The 22,139-nt window shown below is 42.0% G+C and overlaps 1 protein-coding gene across 2 annotated transcripts in view; it reads left to right on the forward strand.

Annotated features, from left to right (window-relative positions):
• The window catches only part of rxraa (retinoid X receptor, alpha a), a 108,138-nt gene that overhangs the window by 65,932 nt on the left and 20,067 nt on the right, over positions 1-22,139 (forward strand). For both annotated transcript variants that reach the window (XM_078289409.1, XM_078289413.1), the window contains exons 3-4: positions 2,085-2,329; positions 19,570-19,720. In XM_078289409.1, coding sequence (XP_078145535.1) covers positions 2,085-2,329; positions 19,570-19,720 — 396 coding nt within the window. The remainder of the gene's footprint in view (positions 1-2,084; positions 2,330-19,569; positions 19,721-22,139) is intronic.

A 22,139-nucleotide genomic window follows, 5' to 3' on the forward strand; every position in this document is an offset into this window, starting at 1 on the left:
TGCACACCCAGAAAAATAATGGTTCTTAACTAGTTCTTTTAAAGAACCATCACCTACTAAAGAACCACTTTATTTAGTGGATAGTTCTTCAAATATGGTTCTTTGGGATATTAAAAGCTTCTTAATTCTTAGTTATTGGATAGTGGGTGATGGCATAAATTTGGAAAATAACCGATACATATTGAGCCTATACAAGGGCAATTCAACAAAAACACAATGCAGGTGTTTAAGCAAAGGAGTGCAGATATGGTTCTTTGAAGCTTCTTTGTGGAACCAGAAATGGTTCTTCTATGACATCACTCCAAAGAACTAATATCGGTTCCAGTTTGCACCTTTATTTTTCTGCGTGTTAAGCCCGCACACAAAGACAACACACATGACCTTATGTCTCTCTCCCTTCAATATTGCTGTAGATTTCTCCTCAGCTGTGGTACAAGGTCACATTCTGAATTCCCCTGGGGTCACTATACCCCAGTCACCAACCCCCCCAGTACACTATATACATCCTGTCCTCATAGATCCCCAGGGTACAGCACCTGTAAAGTGGGGAAACTCTGCAGTAAGAGAGGTAGCGTGTGTGTGTGTGTGTGTGTGTGTGTGTGTGTGAGAGAGAGCAAGCAAGTAAGAAAATGAGAGAGAGATCTGCTATACAGTATACGGTTCAGCGGTCATGGCGGGAGGTTGGGTCAGGGATGTATACAGCCTACAGCCTGTCTGCTCTCTGCAAACAAGGAGGCGCTCGTGTGTGAGCTTTAGGTAGGTTTTGGAGGGATCCAGCAGGCCAACAGAGACTCAGGCTGTACACGTTGTCGCTGTCGGGTGAAAACCTTGTATCTCCAAAATATCAGCTTCTCAGCAAATAAGAAATACAGCCTTTTTTTTTTTTTTAGCTTGATCACCATGTATTTTTTGAGTTTATCCAGTGGGGTTTTGAGAAAGTTTCAACAGCCCAAGGGTTGTAGAATTTTCTCAACCCGTACAGGAAGCATGTAATCCTTCAATTCAAGTTAAAGAACCCATGAAGCGGCGTCTTAACTTCCTTGATTTGATGCATTGCCTGTTGAAACAGGATGTTGGGGCGGGACATAACACAGTGAGGGATCATTCAAAAGTCTAAACCAATGGATTATGAGTCAGGGAGAGAAAGGGAGTTTTATTTGATGGGGGGGGTGCGGAGGGGCGGGATTGTTCAAAAATCTGATGGTTTTATTGGTTAGAAATTTACATTTACGCCTACTAGTGCAGCATGAGGTCACCATGAAAGATACTGTGTTTCCCAGGAGTTCATTTCATGGGGACTTTAAAACATGAAAATCGTTTAGTTACGAGGTTTCGACATGACAACAGCGATATCTTGCTCCTCTGTGACCGGTGGTGGAATGAATAAGTGAAATTATTGAAGGAAGGTATGAAGAGAATGTGGGTGTTTGAATTGTCTTTACGGCAAAAGCGGTTTTAATCGCCTAACGAGGACAGTGTCAGGCCAGCAAATGACTCATCTCATCACTTTGGAGCGGTTGATATATAACGATGACGACAATTATGATGGGGCCGTAAATTCAATTAGACTCATGACAATCGTAACGCAAGAGGGGGGGAAGCTGTCAGCATGCCAGTGATATCCCATCGCTTACTGGAAGAAGCAGTCCTATTCTTCATTTTAACATGTGTGGCCAATGCGTTTTCAGTCCAGCAAACAGCTTTTTTTAGAAAAAGTCAGAGAATGACAGACACAATTTTCAACAGTGTTATGTTGCAATCACAAAGTTTTAAGGTGCTTCAGGGTTGATCAGACTCATTTTTTGATCGCAAAGATTTTAAAGTCCTATAGTAGTGTTTTCATTTCTGCCATATTTAGCTGCATATGTGTAGGAAAGTGTCTTCCCCACTTCACTGTGATTTGTTAAAGCAATTTGAGTTTCAGTGGAGCCAAGTTAGTATCCAAAACCACATCGTGTTGACAAAATCTTTTATGGTTTATGATAACGACAACAGTGAATAAAATGTCAGCAATTACCAATCAACCACACTGAGCTGCGCAGGACTAACTTTCTCTGTTCTCTCTCCTTTCGTTCTTCTCCCAGACTCATCGGGACAGGTGACCTCACCGCTGGGCTCACCCACGTCCCACCGGGGCATGCACCCGTCCCTGCTGAGCCCGACCTCCATGGGGCCCTCTGGCTCTCTGCACTCTCCCATCAGCACACTGAGTTCGCCCATGAATGGCCTGGGCTCGCCCTTCTCCGTCATCAGCTCACCCATGGGCCCCCACTCCATGACCTCGCCCGGCATGGGCTACGGCCCCAGCGTCAGCCCCCAGGTGAGGCCCGTCACAGACTCAGAGACACACACACTGATGTAAACATACAGGTACACACAGACCCACACACACACACAATCTTTGGAGTGTACACATAGACATACAGTAAGCACACATGCATATACAGGCACTCCATACATATGGGTACACAAGCATGCACACTCACAAATATATTAACATACTGTCTCTTCAAGTTATACACCCCTTCAATAGTGTCATACAAGTATATAGAGTAAAAAACATTGTAGGTAAGGAATTCTTTCATATTGTATGGTTTACGTATACACAGCAGACCTGGGTCAAATAGTAGTTGCAAATACTTTTTCTTGTTTTAAAGCATTTGTTTTGCCCTGCTTAAAGGGCCAGATGGGTGGAGTGTGTCACATGTAATGATATTTAGCACCGGACCAAATTCATCCAATCAGAGAATGTTGTCTGACAGCTACAAAAATACTGTTGTGTGAATGATAACTTGCCTACCTACAAACAGAATTGTACTAAAAGGCAAACCCCACCCACCTGGCACTTCAGGTTGACTAAAACAAACTTTGAAAAGTATTTCAAATAATTATTTGACCTAGGTCTGATACACAGATATGGACCTCACACAAACACACAAAACAACACATACACGTATTCACATATCCCAGATTTGCTGATTTCTGAGACACTCTTGAACATGCACACATCTACACGTGCACACACACACACATGCACACACAAACGGAGGCACATGCACACACACAGATGCACATGCACACACACACAAATAAAATTAGGCCAACTAGGCAAACACTTGCGTGTCATGTCTTGCAAACTGTATTCACATATCTCGGAAATCCAAATAACACTCACTCATACTTAGACACACGCACACACACACACACACACACTTGATTGCCCTAAGCCAGGCCCCGTCAGACATCAGACAGAGGCCCAGCTTTGACCCCTTGCCATAGTTAATCAATGCCTATTCAAGTAGGATTTCATAGCACTTCAGCTCTGTCATTCATTCTTCTATATCCCCGGCGTATTTGTCACTCTCTCCAACCGTATCCCGCTTTCTTCTCTCTCCCCTCATCCTACTTCCCTCTCTCTGTCCTTTGCTATCTGTCTCACTCCTCTTTTCCCTTTCTTGTATGCACATTTATTTCTTGTCTCTCTCTTTCTCGCACACAATCTCCCTTTCCTCTCTCTTTTCTTTTCTCTCTCCCATCGTTTTTGTTCCATCAATAAGCCCCAGTTTCTTTGGCATTGAAAAAAAAAAAAAAAGAAAAATCACAATTAAGACATCAAAGCCTGCAGTGGCCCAGTTTCCGTCTGCAGCCATATCTAAAATTGAAAACGTTTCCCCCAATATGCAGTAACAGCCCTTTTTTTTGTGTTTGTTAATAATTATGTTAAAGGGCGTCGGCAACGTGATGCTATTTGGGACGGGCTTTCCTAGCTATTGTTGGGCTTATCGCGGCGTTCTGAGCGAAAGTGTCCCACATGTAATGGAGTTAAGTGTGGATTAAGGGCACTTTCAGAAAGCGGCCAGAATCTTTCATTGCTAGAAAGCCCCCTTCCCTTCTAACACCCCCCCCCCCCCCTTGATTCTCTTCGCTTTTTAATTCCAACACTTTCATCTGCGCTGTGCCGTCTCCATCCCGGAGCTGCATACTTTATATGCAGGTTGAATGTTTAGGTAGCAACGGTTACTGTTGATTCAGCTTGGTCTGTGTCAGTTTGAAAGAATGCATGAGATGGGATTTTTAGTGATTTATGAACGCTGAGGACTAAGTTTAAGTTTTAACATGTTTTTGATTTGACAAGTATAGCACATATATACAGTATATGATGCATATGATGATGAGTAACATGTAGGTGTGGAGATTTTGTTTTGTCGTATTTTCAACTGTCTCTCTGTGCCCACCCTACCAGCTTTAATAAAACAGCTGTGTAAAGAGCAGGTGGGGCTGTTTAGTGGCTTTCTATTGATGGTGACAGACATCGCCTACTAATTAGGGAAGACCATACGGTTGCCACTGACTGGTTAATGTGGTAAAAGGTGTGGTAAATAAAGTCATTAGTGAAAGAAGAGCTTGAGTTGTAGCTACTGTATGTAGTGATGTATCTATGTATTATGGGTCATGGCTGGTTTATGGCCAGTAAGAGTGCTAGATTTTTATTTTTCTGGTACCAGGGTCAGAAATGAACAGAGGCTCATGGAAAAAATGCCGCAGAAATTTCACAAAATGCCCGTGAAATTACAAGTGAAAGGGCAAAAAATCCCCTGATAATTAGGAGTACCCTTTTTTTTTTTGCATTTCACTCTGTTCATATTTTATTCGTTGAGTTGTCAAATATTCACGCATGAATGCAACTACTGTCCCCCCATTGGGCACTGTAGGGCATTCATGGGAGCCGAGAATGAAACGGGAATTTCTTTCCAGTGCATTCGGGGAGAGAAAGAAAAATGAAACGGTTTTGATCAGAAAACAGTAGCCCGGAGCAGCAGAGAAAATGTTGGACAGCAGTAGAAGAAAATGCTGACTCCACACAAACCACTGCGTCAACAAAAAACAAAACAACCAATATTGTTAAAAAAACTCAACAGTGGAGGGGTGGAAGATGGACTTATTGGGGACAAAGAGGGGAAAACGGCACCATCCTCTTCTGTTTCCAGCTGTGGGAAAGAAATTAAATCTTAATGGTACAAATTAAGTGTCTATTTACCGATATGCCATGCAAATGTATTATGTCATAGTCTGCTAAAATAAAAAGCCCCTAAAAATCTGAAAAAAAAGTTGATTTCTCACCCTGGTTGGCACCCATTTTTGAGGATTTTATCTGTTAAGGGTGGTAGTTTACGAAACCGAGGCTGGTGGCTGATGACTGTTCTGGCTGGTGAGGGTGGAGAACGGCAGTTAGAGTGCGAGTGTGGCTCAAGGGTTAAAGATGGTGGCAGGTCCCTGTGGTCATGAGGCGCGGCTCCTCTGATGGAACGTGATTTGAGTCAGACGGCAGATGCCACTTGCTCTTAACACTCGGCTGACTTGCTGTTTTCATGAGCAGTTGGCCGGAACGAGGTCACGGCTCGGGCCCTTCCCCTATTTAACCTCCCAGAGTCCGGGACAAGACCCCCGCCTATGCCGACCACACACACACACCCCTACACTGTACACGCATACACACACGCACGCGCACATACACACAGACACTGTAAATTCCCGTACACATACACTACCAGTCAAAAGGTTGGACACTCCTGATTGAATGTTTTTCATCCTCTTAAAGCCATTTTGATCTAAAGGCTTATGCTTAAATGCTTGAAATTTGTTTTTTTAGACAAATATAAATAGTGAAGCTGATGCCTATGTATGAATTTCTTTCCAAAGCCTTTGCCTTTCCATCAAGGCAAAGGGCGGCTACTTTAAAGAATCTAAAATATATTGAATTGTTTAACGCTTTTTTCGTCACTGCATAATTCAGTTTGTGTTATTTCATAGTTTTGATGTCTTTACTATTATTCTAAAATGTGAAAAATAGTAAAAAAAATGTGGTGTGTCCAAACTTTTGACTGATAGTTTAAAGACACACATACACATACAGGCCAGTGTCACTTAAATTGCTACATTATTGGTTCCATGAAAAAAAAAAAGACAACAAAAAAAGGTAACAAAAACATCCTCTAAATCAAAGAATTGGAGGACAACGTGGATGAAAGGAGAGGACAGGCTGAACAAAACTCCTTTTCTTAGTGAAACTTTGTGTCCTCCAGCCGCCAAACCACATGTAAAGGCTGAGCCAGTCCTTAATCATCAGCCAGTTCTTACATCTCAAGCAACAGTCACAGTACTCCCCAACCCCCCCCTCCTCCTAAGATCAGTCCCCAGACACACTGACACACTGTGGGAGTGGAGTTAGTGCACAGAGCTTCAGCCTCGGCCCCAGCACTTTGTTTTTCACCCTGTTTATTGCGACTGTGTTCAGGCTGACATTTATTCAGCGCATCCCGCTGTTTGCGCCGTATATTGTTCCAGATTAGAATAGCGTCTACATTGTTCCGATGCGGGCCACACATATCGTCCGCCAATATATTTTGACAGAGAGAATTCCTCTCCGAGGCGAAATGGATACTTTGTCTTTCTTTAAGTGGTTTCGCCGTTATTAGGCCTGTCTTCTCCAGCGCCTCTCTTTTCTGGAATGTCCTGAGAGGGGAGAGACGGGGAGAGACATCTCCCAGGGCGTCTGGTCAGGGGGGCAGTGCCAGGCCACAGCCATGCCCATTAGGATTAGACCAGTCAGTGGTTGTGTCTGTGGGCTTGAACTCACTGACGATATAGGCCATCACTCGATCACAGACACCGCAACGTTCCAGGCAGCTGGAAGAGATTACGCGCAGGGGTGGAACACATTTTACACTTCCAATGACAATGGCAAGGGTTGTCTGGCTGTTGTTTCTGCTGAAAGGGTCCTTTATCATTTGCTCAGGCAGAAACCCGCGGCCACTGCCGACTCCGTTTTCCATTTTGTGGCTCAGTCAACCCCTCTGGCTTCCCACTCTCTCCCGCTGAAACCTTCCTGAGAATCCCAAACCAACAACAGGCCTCCAATGTCTCTCACACGCCTTAAAAATACATCTGAAGCCTGAGTGTTTCTGGAGTTGAACACAGAGGAAACACTAATGCAAAAAAGGTGTAAATGTTTTACAAGAAATGGAACACGCTCTTAATAAGTTATAAATGAGCGGCGGCGGTGATGTCATGCGCCGGTTTGGGTACGTCTTGTTTAGGCGAGGGTCGCTAGGAGACTGAAACACAACACGCTGCTGTGCGGGGGCCCGCAGCAAGAGAGAGAGAGAGTAGTGGACTGCAGCCCCTTCCTGTGTGGGAGTAATAAAGCTCCATTCCTCCTGCTCTGGTCTTTGATGGACCTCAATGTAGTCACTCTGCATGACATCATGGTGGCATGGCCCTAATGGGCACACAATGGGGCCGTGTGTAGGGCCTCAGGAGAGCAGTTAACGCTCCCTGTAACGTCAATCAACCCTCAAATGGATGGGGAAAAAGATTTTTTAGCCAAAGCTGTCTCCAGGTAGCAATTAGAAGCATTTTGCTCTTTTTTTTCCCCCAGCACTACGTAGTGAGAGGAAGAGTAACGGCACTTAGACTTATGTTCACATAAGTATCTTTACTTAACTTTGTTCAAGTTGTCAGAGGACAGTGATCCAGCTGAAGTCTACACTACCAGTCAAAAGTTTGGACGCATTTTTCTTTATTTTTACTATTTTTCACATTTTAGAATAACAGTAAATACATTAAAACTGTGAAATAACACAAATGGAATTATGCAGTGTCCAAAAAAGTGTTAAACAAATCAAAACTATCTTATATTTTAGATTCTTTAAAGTATTCACCCTTTGCCTTGATGGAAAGGCAAAGGCTTTTGAAAGAAATTCATACATAGGCATCAACTTCACTATTTATATTTGTCTAAAAAACAAATTTCAAGCATTTAAGCATAAGCCTTTAGATCAAAATGGCTTTAAGAGAATGAAAAACATAGCACATCCAATCAGGTGTGTCCACACTCTTGGCTGGTAGTGTGTGTAGTATGATAATGCTGGGGTTCCCTGTGTGGGGCCACAGAGGAGACCAGCCGGTTTGGAGGTGGCAGCTCCAAGGGACTGAAACAACAACACTGGGTTTGAGTTTCAGAGAACAGCCCCCTGCTCGCAGCCGGCAGACCCAGCAATTGAAATGCCTTGGGGGGCACACATTTATTTTAAACCCTCAGATAAGGCCTCGGGGGCTTTGATTGCATCTGGCGGTGTGATCTTACAGCCGCTCAAGACTATCCGTCGACAGACACATGGACTGTGCCGTACCCTTGAAGTGCAATAACACTTATGACTAATGCTCATTTTTCCCTCCGCTAACACACCTGGTACAACTTGTAGCTTTGCACAGAAAGTTGGTCTCATTGTTAACAGTGAAGTAAACAAAATATGTTTCACACATGCGCACACGCACACACACACACACACACACACACACACACACACACAGTCTTGTACTTTTTTTTTTTAAGTACAAAATTATGGATGCAGTACTCCCACACAATACAGTGCACTGCAGTAAAAAAACAAACAAAAACAAAACAAAAAGAAGTGTTCATACATTTCGCAGCAGTCTATAAAGTGTCTAGATGGAAGTGTGGTAGAAGATAGGAGACAGGAGGCAGACCTGGGTCAAACAGTATTTGGAAATACTTTTTATGGTTTGTTTTAGCCTGCTGAGGTGCCAGATGGATGGAGTTCGCCACAAAGGGCCATACAAGAAAGCTTAGAAATTCTTAGGAAAGGATTTTTTTTAATTTGGTGTAAATTAACTGTGACTGAGAACTTACCTGACACTGAAAGTGTGTGAATGAACTTCATCCATTTTGTACTCAGGTTGAAAGTTTGAAAATAATATTTTGGGCTGTAGGTCGACTCATAGACAAGCAGCAGCCTGGGCTGAGACTATTTCATACAGCTTCTGATGAAGAAAACAGTTTTTGTTATTCATAACGGGTGTGCACACTGATCTTAGCCCACACGCTTTTGAAAATAAAGTATTCACACAGACAAAAGTGATTTTGATACATAAAGTGCTATACAAATGTGGTACAACAAATAGTGTGAAAGTTTCAGTTTACATCATGATCACCTGTTCTAGAGACTACACATACCAATTGTTTGTGTTTGTAGAGTAATAAATGTTTTTTGTTTTTTTAATAGAAAACGGTAGATGTATTATGTGGTGGGCAGAAACAGATAAATGGATAAATATGTATGACAAATAAAGCTTTGAGAAATATTTATATATCCCAACGCTATAACTCCATGACTCAGACACATGAGAATAAACATGGCCAAACCATAATACATGAATACATGGGAAAAAACATAGTGCCAGATGGAGACTGGATTTTCCATAGGAGGGACACAAGAAACAGGTAAGTGCCATCTCCTCCTTTAACACTTGAGAGTAAAGGGTCTTCCAAAAGAACTACAACCCAACTACATTCTGCCGTTAGTGGGATCAATCAGCCCCCATCTCTTTATCTCAGTTTATGTGGTTTACAATGGAAGTACTAATTGATGAATCACTGGGTGACACTCTGAAGGAAATATGAATCAGTAAATCACTGATAGTTGAAAAATAATAGGAGAAATAACAGTCAATCAATACCGGAAATACCGGTCCATGACTCGCTGGATGATGGACCAGTGGACAATGGAAATACTAGTCAGTTAATCTCTGGATGACTTGCTAGTGGACAATGGAAATACTAGTGGATTACTTGCGGGACACTGTACTATTGGACAAAGGAAGTACTAATGAGTTACTCACTGGGACATGTTCTGTTGGACAGAGGAGCTGCTAGTTGATTCATCTCTGGAGGACGCACTAGTGGACAATGGAAATACTTATCAATTCATTGCTGGATTGAAAGGAAGGAAGGAAATAATCAGTTAATTGCTGGTTGACATACTGTTTGACGATGGAAATACCAGTCAATTAACCACCGATTGATACTCTATCTGACAATTACTGGATGATGTGCTATTCAACAATGGAAATACTAGTCAATTAATCACTGGGAGAAATACTAATGGACAATGTTAACACTAGTCAATCACTATATGGAAACTGGAAATACTAGATCAGTAATTGCTGAGTGATGTACTAGTGTGAAATGGAAAAACTAGATAATAAATTCCTGGAGGACGTTTTCTTGGACAGTGGAAATACTAGTTGATCAATCGCTGGATTACTCAGTAATGGGAATACTGGCCGATTAATTGCTGGATGACTTACTATTGGACGATGGAAATACGAGTCAATCACTGGATGACTTGCTAGCCAATAATGGAAATACTGGTCAATTTCTGGATGACTTACTAGTGGACAGTGGAGTCATTAAAATACAGGGCAACTTCTATTCAATGATGGAAAGTTAATTACTTGTTGGATGATGTAGTAGTCAACAATTGAAATGCTAGGCCATTCATCGCTAGATGACGAAATAGTGGATGACGAACTAGTGGACGACGGAAATACTAGTTGATTAATCACTCAGTGGACAATGGAAATGCTATAAAAATAATTCCTGGAGGACATATTCCTGGATCGTGAAAATTCTAGTTAATTCCTGGAGGACATATCAAAGGACAGTGTAAATACTAGTAAATTAATTGCTGGTTGGCATAGTATTTCGCATACTACTTGATTAACTGCTGGACTATGTGTTATTTGACAAATTTGTCACATTTTTGGGTGGCATAATCGCAGGAGGACTTACTAGATAATAATGGAAATACTAGAGAATTGATCGCTGGTAGCCTTACTAGTGGACAATGGAAATACTTCTTCATCTCTGGGTGACATATGAGGCAATGGAAATACTTTTCAATGAATTGCTGGAGGACATTCCAATGGACAGTGGAAGCACTAGTCGATTAATTGCTGGATGATTTACTGTTGGACAATGGAAATGCGGGACAATTAATTGCTGGAGGACTTACTAATGGACAATGGAAATGCCGGTCAACTCATCGCTGGATGACAGACTCATGCATGTGCACAAGCACACCCAGATACACGCTTATTATACAGTCTCACAGTCTTTAAATGGTGTTTTAAGCTTATGGACCCAGTTCTTCCACATCACAATGTCCTCCACAGTAAAATAACGTAAAGAAGTGTTCAGAACCATTTTGCCTGCACTCTATAAACTGGGCTAGATGGATATGTTGTATTTGGAAAAAAGAATATTAGGGTTTGTTTTTATCCCACTTACGTGCACAATTGATAGGGTTTACCACAAAGGACAATGCAATGGAAATATAGTAATCTGCAGGAAAGTATATGAAAATCAATTTTGTATACCTTTCTGTGATTAACAACTCACTTTGATTCTGTCAGAACTGTCATACTACAGTAAACCCCACCCATCTGGTAATTTTACCTTGGTTTGACAGGAGGCAAGCAGCCTCTTGGTCTGTTACTGTATCATATATATGGACTGTGATGAAGAAAACATGTTAGCTTTTGTTCTATTTCACATTCATATGATCCAGAAGTTTTGCCAGACGGAGCGCAAAGAACAAAAAGTCATGCACCAGATCGTATTTCCAAGTAATTGTTATTTTTTCAGCGTTGTGCATTCAGATTTGTGGATCGTTAACCCTAGAAATTCCATCACACCCTCGAGGGAATGAGGAAAGTAAGTACCAAAACCAACTCGGTTCTCAGGAGACTGTCATAAAATTAGTTTATGAGGTTTATTTCATCCAAGGATAGCCACTATCATGACTCTATGTATTCTCTAATGAAGAACACTTATGTAATGGCCGCCTTTTTTCATCAGCATTCATTTCTTAACCTCACATAAGGTATAGCATTGTCCTGTAATTACCAGGGCCTTGTTAGCTAACTGTTAGCTCATCTATATTCCACTTTTACATCTCTACCATTTAAATTAACCTTGTGCTGTGTATTGTATACTGTGGATTGAGGCAATTAAATTCCACCACTCAGCTCTCAATTATCCCTCTGACCCTATAAATTTTCCTGGTGAAGTTGGAATCCGTTTGATAGTGAAAAACCCACGGGCGCTTGGAAATAGTCAGCTCTATTTCACCGAAGACCACTTCAGAGTTTCTCTTTGTAAGATAAGAGCAGGGAGATATTTAGTCATAATGAGGACACAATATCTTACACTTGCTGTGTTTTCTTCAGGCGTACTGCGATCAGAATATGCTTTTCAGGCCCAATCTGAAAACATTTCGGAAAATACAAGTTGTTAAATTGTTGTTTACAATGGATAACGTATTTATTAGTTCATAATTAGGATGGAGGTTCATGCCTTAGGATCTAATTATCATCTGTTTTGATTGAGTTGCCATAAATTTGTTAGGGCAAAAGAAAGATCAAGTATGTTACCAATATGATAATGTGAACTAGATCATTGATCATTATTGTTAAATCGCTTGGAGATCATCATCAAATTGGCTTCACACAGTGTTTGCTATGACGATATTGTGTGTGTTTAAGTTGTGTGTATTCACATGTGAGCCATGTGTAATCGTGTGTATGTTGTATGTTTTTGTCTTGTGTGTGTGTGTGTTTTGTGTATTTGCATGTTTGTGGTGTGCGTGTGTGGGTCCGTGCGTGCGTACACGTGTGCATGATGGTTGGTTGGCTCTGGTGAAAGTGCTGATTCATTTCTGAGGTGAGCAAAGGAATTGGGAGAACAGGGGTTTACAATACAAATACACGGTGAAGGATTTATAGAGTGAGCAAGAGATTGAAAGAAGAAAAGTGGAGGAAGACTGGCGTGAGAAGAGAGTGACTCCGGGGTTGTGAAAGCTGCTCTGTCAGCGGCAGGCTGCATGGTGCCCACAGGAGGAGCACTGTTTCCTATAAAAACAACCCTTATGCTCATGCACACACACACACACACACATTAAGCCAGAAAGTGAGACACTGGAACACACTTGCACACACAAAACAGAGACCCACACACACACAGACATGCGTAAGCACAAAAAAAACAGAAACATACACACACAAAACTAGAAATACACACACACACATGCAATGCCACAGACCTATATGCACACACTCTGATGGATGCCAAAGACACTCGCAAGTACACACACAAAGTAAGTGCCATGCTGAGGTGAGACAATAGCTGAAAGCCACTGTACGTATTCCCACTCCGCCGCTGTAAGGCTTTCTCCCTTTCATGCAGCTGATAGACTTAATATCCATTTTTCAATGTAACAAAACTTTCTGTCAAAAAAAAACACACACGCTAGCGGTGGCGGTGGTTACGTTGAGTTATTTTATCCAGTGTGGCACAGCGTGGCGTGAGTGCTGGAAGTCTCCAAACTGTCAAGAATAATGTCTGCTTCCGCTAAATTCTATCCATTGGGAGGTAGCAGAGAAAGTGTTTCATTAGAGCGGGATGCCAATCATCATACACTATGCTTTACTTCTCTTGGCTGGAAAGATACGATCCAGAGAGCTTTATCTTGCCTGATTCTATGCCGTTTTGTGATTTTGGACATAGATTTTTGAGGATTACCCATTAAATGAGGTATATTTTATACGTTTTGGATTGCCTGTGCATAGCATTACTCAGGTGCAGATCAGAGTAGGAACAATAGTCCACACAATGATGAAAGTAATCTAACTTTGAGATTACAAAAGGTATTTTTCAAGAGAGACCAGGCAAAGACATCAGCATCATGACAAACATAAACGCTGCAGACAACGCACGGCAGTGTAAACAAGAAAAAGTAAAATTAAAATCACATCAAGATAAGCACAAATATAAAAGTCATTGAATGAGTGCTGAAAAGGCAGTAGTCCAATATCAGATCAGCAGGATCAAGAGGCCCAGCATAAATAAGCCTTGGTTAAACAAAGCATAGACAGCTCCTTATTGAGTCTGCCTCAAGAGCTTTCATAATCAGTTTAAACTCGCCAAGAGAGACCATCTTTTTCATGTTAAATTATTCTCAATGAGTTCCAAGCTGAGGGAGCAGAGTAGATGTAAGAGTTTTTGTTTAATCCTGTTCAAATATTAGGGAGAGATAGCAATAACAATTCCTGTGACAGAGTGATTTCGATTTCCAGAGACATAAAAGCATAAATAATAGGGAAGTAGATTGAGAACGGCCAAATGGAACGATATCCTGATCAGGATGGGAAGAAGGTGAATTTTATAAACAGCTTAAAGTGATGTTGAACGTTGGTAGTACCTTGGGTTGTGTAGCTTCCTGGACATGATATAGCACCAAAATCAGCGATTCTCTGTTATCTTATAGCACATAAATGAATGCGAACAAAGCAGATTCTGACAATATATAAAGTCTAGTCATGTTGCTGAATTGTGGTTAAGTGAATCGTTTTCATTATGTTTATTAAAGCTTTCAGTTTGAACAAGTGTAACATCAAAATCCAGTTGGAGGAAACTTATGCCGATGGAACAAAGAAAATAGTATGTTTGCCAATAATGGTAAATACGCGAAAAAAGTGAGAGCCTCGTTTTTTAATATATTGTCAGAATCTGCTCTGTTCGCATTTGTTTATGTGCTAGAAGTGTGATTTTTAGACCTTTTTCGCGATATAATGGCAGTGAATGGAAAGAGAAAAAAACACAATTCTCCAATTGCCTCCCACGCAGCAACAGAGAATTGACAGTTTGGGGGTTATATCATGTCATGAAGCTACACAAACCAAGATACTACCAAAGTTCAACATTACTTTAAGTGCCAGTCAGCACACGCAGTGGCATGGGATTCTCCTAGCTGCTAATATCCGTCTTTCTTCCTTGCTTCCCTATCCTGAGGGTGACATTAGACCTACAGTAGATGTTGGAAGCTTATCATTATAATCACGGTAGAAGAAAGGGAGACAAGGTGCTGCCCAAAGCTGAATGTGTCACTGTCAGATCCCAGTAGGGTGGACATATACGTAGCATTAGCATATGTTAGCTTACGTCACATGAGGCTGTAGTTGGAGTGCAACCCGGCGTGTTAGCAGGGGCTGAGCTGGTGTATTGACCTCTGCATTCTCCTTCATCCTCACCAATAGGGTGACATGAATGACCGCCTGCTTGCAAGTGAACGAACTGCGTAATGAGCTAGCATGTGTCAGCTATTGTGGGTGTTCTCATGCCCATTTGTATACTGATACGTGTATGTGTGTGTAAGCTTCGTTTGTGAACTCGCCGTCTTCAAACAGGTGTCCTTCAGACTTGTATCAGCGCAGTAATCGATCCTGAAGGGTGTCTTACTGTGAACATTCCCTGAAGGCCACAGAAGAACAGGTCCATTAGCACACCTCCCACGTGAAACCCAATCCCCATCTCTGTTGATACACGTCCAGATTAGACGCACGGCTCCCAAACCACCACGGGGGTGAGAAGAAAGTTCTTGCCCATTCCTCTCACACGTTGGGAGTCCGCCGAGATAAGCCGGCTTTTTAGAAGGAAGTGATTGTCCTGAGGTGTCGGAGGTGAAAGGTGACACGGGGTTATCGTGACGTTACATCACCCTGATCCCTGTCCTCACCTCCGTCGGTCGCCTGAGGGCCAGCTGGTTAAGTGTCGTCCCCTGTCAACAGGAGATTTGTGTCCAGTCCGCTTCCACTTCCTCGGGTCTGCAAGAATACACGCACTCCAGCTTTGGAAAACTGTCTTTAGTTTCTAGAGTTCTAGCCTTGAAACGAATGGAAGTTTTAAAAATTGATTGTTCTTAAGCAAAGCATGGTTCGGGGATGGGTGCAGTTTTGGAAATGAGATCCATAATAATGGATTGTAAAAATGGAGCGTTCCGTTCCTGGCAATGGGCTTATACACACTTATATTAATATTTTGCCACTGCATAATGGAAGGCTTTATGAAAGAATTCTGTAAGGGCGTTATGAAAGAATACTGTGAAGATAACTTTCTCTCTGTGAAAAGGTGCCCTTGAACTGAAAAGCACTGAAGTTCCACATGAGGGTTGTGCATTGAGGAGTGGTGCGCTAGGATTTGATGTCTCCTTTTGAAGTGTCTTTATGAGCAAAGTCTCTGCTCTGACTCTCTGAAACGAGCTAAGCCTGTCTTAAGCAGAGGCCTCCGATGTCTCCACTGTTCTTTTCTCTCCTCTTCTATTCACTTGGGGGAACACTCTTTTTTTCTTTTTTTTTCACCACCATGGGTGTTGTCATAGCATACTAATAGTTTGCAGGACCTGCTCTGCTGTAAAAATCACTCTTTCTACCAAGATAATGTATAATAGGAGTTAGTAGTTTACAAAAACAGTTTTAACAACATTTTATCTCAGTAGATTGACCAAGTAGATCCATTTCTCTGTGCAGCCACTCATTATATCTGAATATGTTTATGGCTTGAGGGCAAAGACTCCTTTTGAGGAAGTATTAATTCTCTGCCCGCACATGTCAAACACACCAGTGTGCCGAAGCCACCGGGTGGCGCAGGACATACAATCACATTATATCAAATCCATGCAGAATGTGACACCCACAAGCAGACTGAGACCCCCACTGTACTAGATGTACCCATCGACTGTCCTCCACAACATGTTATGTAACACCTGCAGTATATGAAGCAGCGTTATTCAACTGGAGCGTTTAATGTGCTCACGTTGTACATTGTACTGCAGGGAACCTTATGTCCTACATTTCAAATCCTTGATGTTAAACACCCCTCCGTTCTCACTCTGTTGGGTAAAAGTTATATACAAAAAAATCACCTAGTCCCTCCATATCAGTCCATCCCCACATAAAAAAAGGACACAGAGGGCGAGTAAGTTGGGGATCGGGACGGGGGTATCCCCTGAGGATACTGCTGCACACAGCTGGCCATGCCTCCCTGTGAAGGGTCACATGTATGTGTTTTAGGGGAGGGGGCATGTATTCTATTTCCAGAGCCAGTCCTGAGCCACTTTAATCCCCCGCCTTGCCTCCACTGCCCTGGGCAGAAGAGAAAGAGAGGAAGGCCCCCAGCCCACCCCACCATGGGGAGCGATGTTGCTGAGATTGAGTTGCAGGTTGACTGAAAATAGACTGTGAGCGGAAGAGTCTTTTCTGTCAGACAGATAGAGGGTTTGATAGAGACAATCTCAGCTGAGGAGACAGCTCTGTCAGTGCGACGCTGCAGGGGGAAAGACTAGACTCAGGCGTTTAACTGAGGTAAGACATCATGCTGTGTGCATGCGTGTGCGTAAACGTGCAGAGGTGTGGGTGTGCGCACATGCCACCGAGGCGGTTTCCAAACAAATAATGCAGCTTTGTCTGTGCCTTTGTGTCTTGTCTTTTGTGTCTTGTAGATGTGCTCTAAATTACCATGTTATCTCCTGCAAGATGCACTTATGTGGCACAAGGCAGCATTTTGACACCATCTAAAAGTTGACATTAATAACTGTTCCTGTACTAGTGTGCATCCCTTATTCATTTCTATTTATTTAAATGGAGCAAATGATACCTGATGTAACAGTTTAAACGACACCTAGCCCTCCTGCAGTGGACTATGGCCACTTTGTTATTGTGCAAAAGTTGAAAAAATCAAAACATTTCCCAAGATCGTCTTTGTTTGTTGAAAAAAGTGTAGCAGTTTAATATCGATAGGGAAACATGACTGTCACATTTTCAGTGCAACATTATTTGTTGATGTCATAGGATGGCATTTTCCTTGATATTGATAATAATAATAAAAAAATAACATGAGGAAAACATTGCAGAATAATAGCTTAAATGTCAATTTTAATGGATTGCTTTCATGAAACTTAAGCTTTTTGTGTGTGTGCGTGTGTTTGAGTGTGTGTGTGTGTGTGTGTGTGTGTGTGTGTGTGTGTGTGTGTGTGTGTGTGTGTGTGTGAGAAGAGCAGACCAGGGGTGAGTGTGAGGGTGTGAACTCAGCAACATTTTCATGTGGTGGAGGGCTTAAATGAGATGCTAGTAACCACATCGGCTAGGCTAGTGTGTGTGTGTTTGAGTGTGCGGCTTACGAGTGTGTGCATGTCTGTGTGTATGTGTATGTGAGCATGTGTGCATGCTTTTGTGTTTGTGCATGTATCTGTCTGTCTTTGTGAACACGCGCATGTGTGTATATGTATGTATACATATGTACATATAAATGCATTATGTGTGTTCCTGCATGAGCGTGCTACATGCGTGAAGTGTCGTCACTGTCGAACACTGAGAATTGTGGGTAATGTTAGAGTTAAAAAGGTGGTTTGTGTGGACCCACATGTCAGTTTCCATATGGGTTCCCCGGCTTTGAGCTGTTTGGCTTATATATGTGTTGGAGAGAGGGCATATTGTTTGCCTTTGTGTATACATCTCTAATGCTTATACAGTACATAGCTAATGTACTCTGGCAGATCACTGTAAACACAGCTGAAGACGATGTACTCTCTTGACTGGGACTATCATGTTAGCTTCATCATTATATGAACAAAATAGTTCTTCTGTCTTGTCCAATCCTTACCGACACAGACTCTGTGCTACAGTATAAGCTATATTTAGAACCAAGACGTGTTTGCGCTATCAGACATGTCTCATCCATGTGCGGTAACTTAATGAAAACATGTCTGGCTATATGAGCCCATTTCTCTGCTCTGCCAACTCTCTCCCTGTTTCTCTGTCTCTCACTCCTTCAGCGTGTGTGTGTGTGTGTGTGTGTGTGTGTGTGTGTGTGTGGCGAACGTGGGGCTATATCCACTGAATACTTTTGAGAGCTCTTAAGAGCCATTTCTACCCCCCTCCTCCAATGTAATTTTTTGCACTCAATATTCTAACTAATGTAATTTTGACATTAGCCAGTCAAGCACGCTGGTGCTTTCACTTTTCCAATTTTTTTCGTGGGATGGTGCTAATGGTTTGCTAGCTTCAGCTCCATTCAGTACATTTAGCATTTTTAGGATAATTCACAGTCTGCCCTCTAACTTTTATCTCCTCTGGTAACAGCATGTAGCTAGTTATAATAATTAGTCTCCTCTTGCTCTCTACTCTCAGCGAGAGGGGATGAGAGGTCACTTTCAGATGAATTTTTATCAAAGCTCATTTTCAGAGTGGAGGTAGAGAGCAATTGAAGTAAGACTTAAGGCTCCGGTTGCACTCTTGCTAAAACAAACGCTGTCTCTTTATTCCGCTGTACTGTTAAATTTTGCATTGGAGTTATGCTAGCGTTGAACATTTGGGAGCCAGGGGGGCTTGTTGAGAGCATGAATTAAAGAGTTCCTGGGGTGGAGTGGTGCAGGATCCTGCCGCGCCAGATTTAGATCTGAAACAGAGGGAACAGGAGAGAGGAGAGAAACAGAGAGCAATGAAGGAGGAGAGAAACAGAGAGCAATGAAGGAGGAGAGAGGGAGTGCTACTGGAACTGATTCCCATCTGTATTCAGCATTAGAAGTCATAACACCCTTTCCACACCTTGCATTTAAGCAAAATGGTTTAGGACAATCTGCATGACACAATGGCACTCAGATGAAATGTCCCTATATTGATGTGTAACTATACCTACTCCTTTCTTAGCGGGCCTTTCCCTTGTTCAATAGTTAATTTCTTCAAGTAACTACGCTGGACCAGCTAGGCTTTGCGGCCGGCTTGTGTAATGGGGTGTATGATGTCATTGGTCTGAGTTCAGGGGGCTGCGTTGTGACCTGTCGGCGTGTGTGTTTGTGTGTGTTGATGTTCCAGTTGAACTCTCCGTTGAACTCGGTCAGCAGTACGGAGGACATTAAGCCCCCACTGGGCCTCAACGGGGTGATGAAGGTGCCCGCCCAGCCCTCAGGCACGCCCCTCTCTCTCACCAAACACATCTGTGCCATCTGTGGTGACCGCTCCTCAGGTGAGTGACCTCACACACACACACGCACGCATAGGTGACGAACACATACTTAATTAATGTACGCATGAAGGCAATCGCTCAAATCAATATGAAAACGCTGCACATCAGAAAAGCTGGGAAATATGCATAGAAAGCAATGCATAATGAAAGAAGTCTTGACTTGAGTTAAATTAATAATAATAATGAAAAACATTCCAGAAGAACATTCACATTATTCAGAAAATCTTGGATATTGTAGTTGAGATTTACATATATGAATATATTATGCCAGATTATTATGGCGGATTGGTTTTTTGGGTACAAGTTATCCTAGATGTTCATTTTCTAAATATTGACTGTCCAACATTATACCAACAACATACAGCAAAAGCCCCATGTTGCATTTACCTGCATTCTGCTGCATTAGTATGACAGACAATTCTCTATTTAATATTTTACAGTAGAACCAAATTAGTACAAATTAGTATTAGAAAACTCTAATAACTCTTATCAGTCACTAGACCATTCTTGTAATTTCTGATGACTGAAAAGAGAGTAAAACACGATTTATTTGTAACAATTACTTATGGGGAAGGAGCCAAAGTGCAGCAATAGTTAAGCAAGCATGCAGTTAAAAGTATACAATACCTTTAGAAAGTATTCAACCTCCTTGATTTTTTTGCTTTTTCTGGTGTTACAACCTCAATTCAAAATGGATTAAATTAGGTTTTTTTTTGTGACTGATCTACACATCTTCACCCATAATGTCAAAGTGGATTTTTATTAACAATGTTTTTATAAATAAATTGAAAATTAAATGCCAAAATGTGCTTGAGATGTCTCTACAACTTGACTGGAGTCCACCTGTGGCCAATTCAACTGATTGGACATGATTTAGAATAAAACGCATGTGACTGTGTCAGGACACAGATGACAAGAGCAGAAACTCTGCCATGAAGTCAAAGGAACTGAATCCAGAGACAGAGTTGTGAGGAGGTGCAGATCTGGGGAAGGGTATAAAACAATTTCTAAGGTGTTGGGAGTGCACAAGAGCACAGTAGGCTCCATCATGGGAAATGGAAAAAATGTGGTACTACCCAGACTTTTCCAACCAAACTGAGAAACCTCCAAAGAAGATTTAAAGATGGACGGTAATCCAAAGATGGATGGAACCCATGGACCAATCTGACAGAATTACAGAGTTTCTCGTTTGCGATGGGAGATCTTGCCACAACGACAACAGTCAGTGGATCACTTCACAAATCTGGGCGGCATGGCAGAGCGGCCAGAAGGAAGACACTTCTGGGGGAAAAAAAAAAAGCGCACGTGACAGCACACCTGGAATTAGCAAAACGACACGTGAACGAAACTGAAAGGATGAGGCGAAAGACTCTGTGGTCTGATGAAGGCAAACTTGGCCGTAATGCAAAGCGTTGTGTGTGGGGGAAACCAGGCACGACCAATCACAAATCTAACAGCCTCCCTGCTGTGAAGCATGGTGGCAGCAGCACCATGCTGTTAGTAGCTGCAGGCACTGGGAGATTTGTAAGGATAGAGGGAGACGGAGTAGAGGCAAATAACAGGCAAATTCTTGAGAACAATCTGCTTCAGAATGCCAAAGACATTAGATTGGGGCGATGATTTATGTTCCAACAGGACAATGTTACTAAGAATACTACCAAACCAAAACTGGAACGGCTTCAGATGGGGATGTAATGATACATTCAGCTAACGGTTTGGTTTGATACATGATACTGGGGTCATGGTTCGATATTATCACATTATTTGAACAAAATCTGAATGAAGACAGTTTTGACTGAAAAAAAAATCCCTTCTTTATTTCTGAGGGAAAGCAAAAACAAAACAAAACAAACAGGATGACTAGAGGTTTCTGTAAGATAATTGAAAACTTTTTAAGACCTTTTAATGCCAGTTCAAATCAAATTTCAAGACCAAGACCAATTCCATCCCCAAATAAGCCTAAAGAGTAAAGCAAACAAAAAAAAACAGTAATGTATACATCTGCGCAGTGAGTGAACTTTCTCACTAGAAAAGTAGTTTGAAGAGAAACAGCTACGTATTTAAGATCTGTGTAACCATATTTAAGACTCAAGCACAACATTTAACCATACTGGAGTTGTTTATTATGATGTTGTACATGGTGCAGTGTGTTGCTAATGTTACCTGTAAGGCAAGACTCTCATAATACTTGAAAACAATCTTTGTCTTGTCAGTTGTCTTGATGCCATCTTCCATCATTTGAAACCCAAAACGCTGCTGCACAGCAGACTTAAACCTTGACGGAGCGTCCTTAATTTCTGTTTTGACTGAGTCCATCTCGCCACTCAAAAATGTTTTGTATCGCAAAATTTCATGTCACAAACTTTCGTTACATCCCTAGCTGCAGAGCAAGTGAAAGCCCTGCCACAGCCCAGACTTT

The sequence above is a fragment of the Centroberyx gerrardi genome, chromosome 2 (assembly GCF_048128805.1).
Source record: "Centroberyx gerrardi isolate f3 chromosome 2, fCenGer3.hap1.cur.20231027, whole genome shotgun sequence".
In the NCBI taxonomy this organism is placed as follows: domain Eukaryota; kingdom Metazoa; phylum Chordata; class Actinopteri; order Beryciformes; family Berycidae; genus Centroberyx; species Centroberyx gerrardi.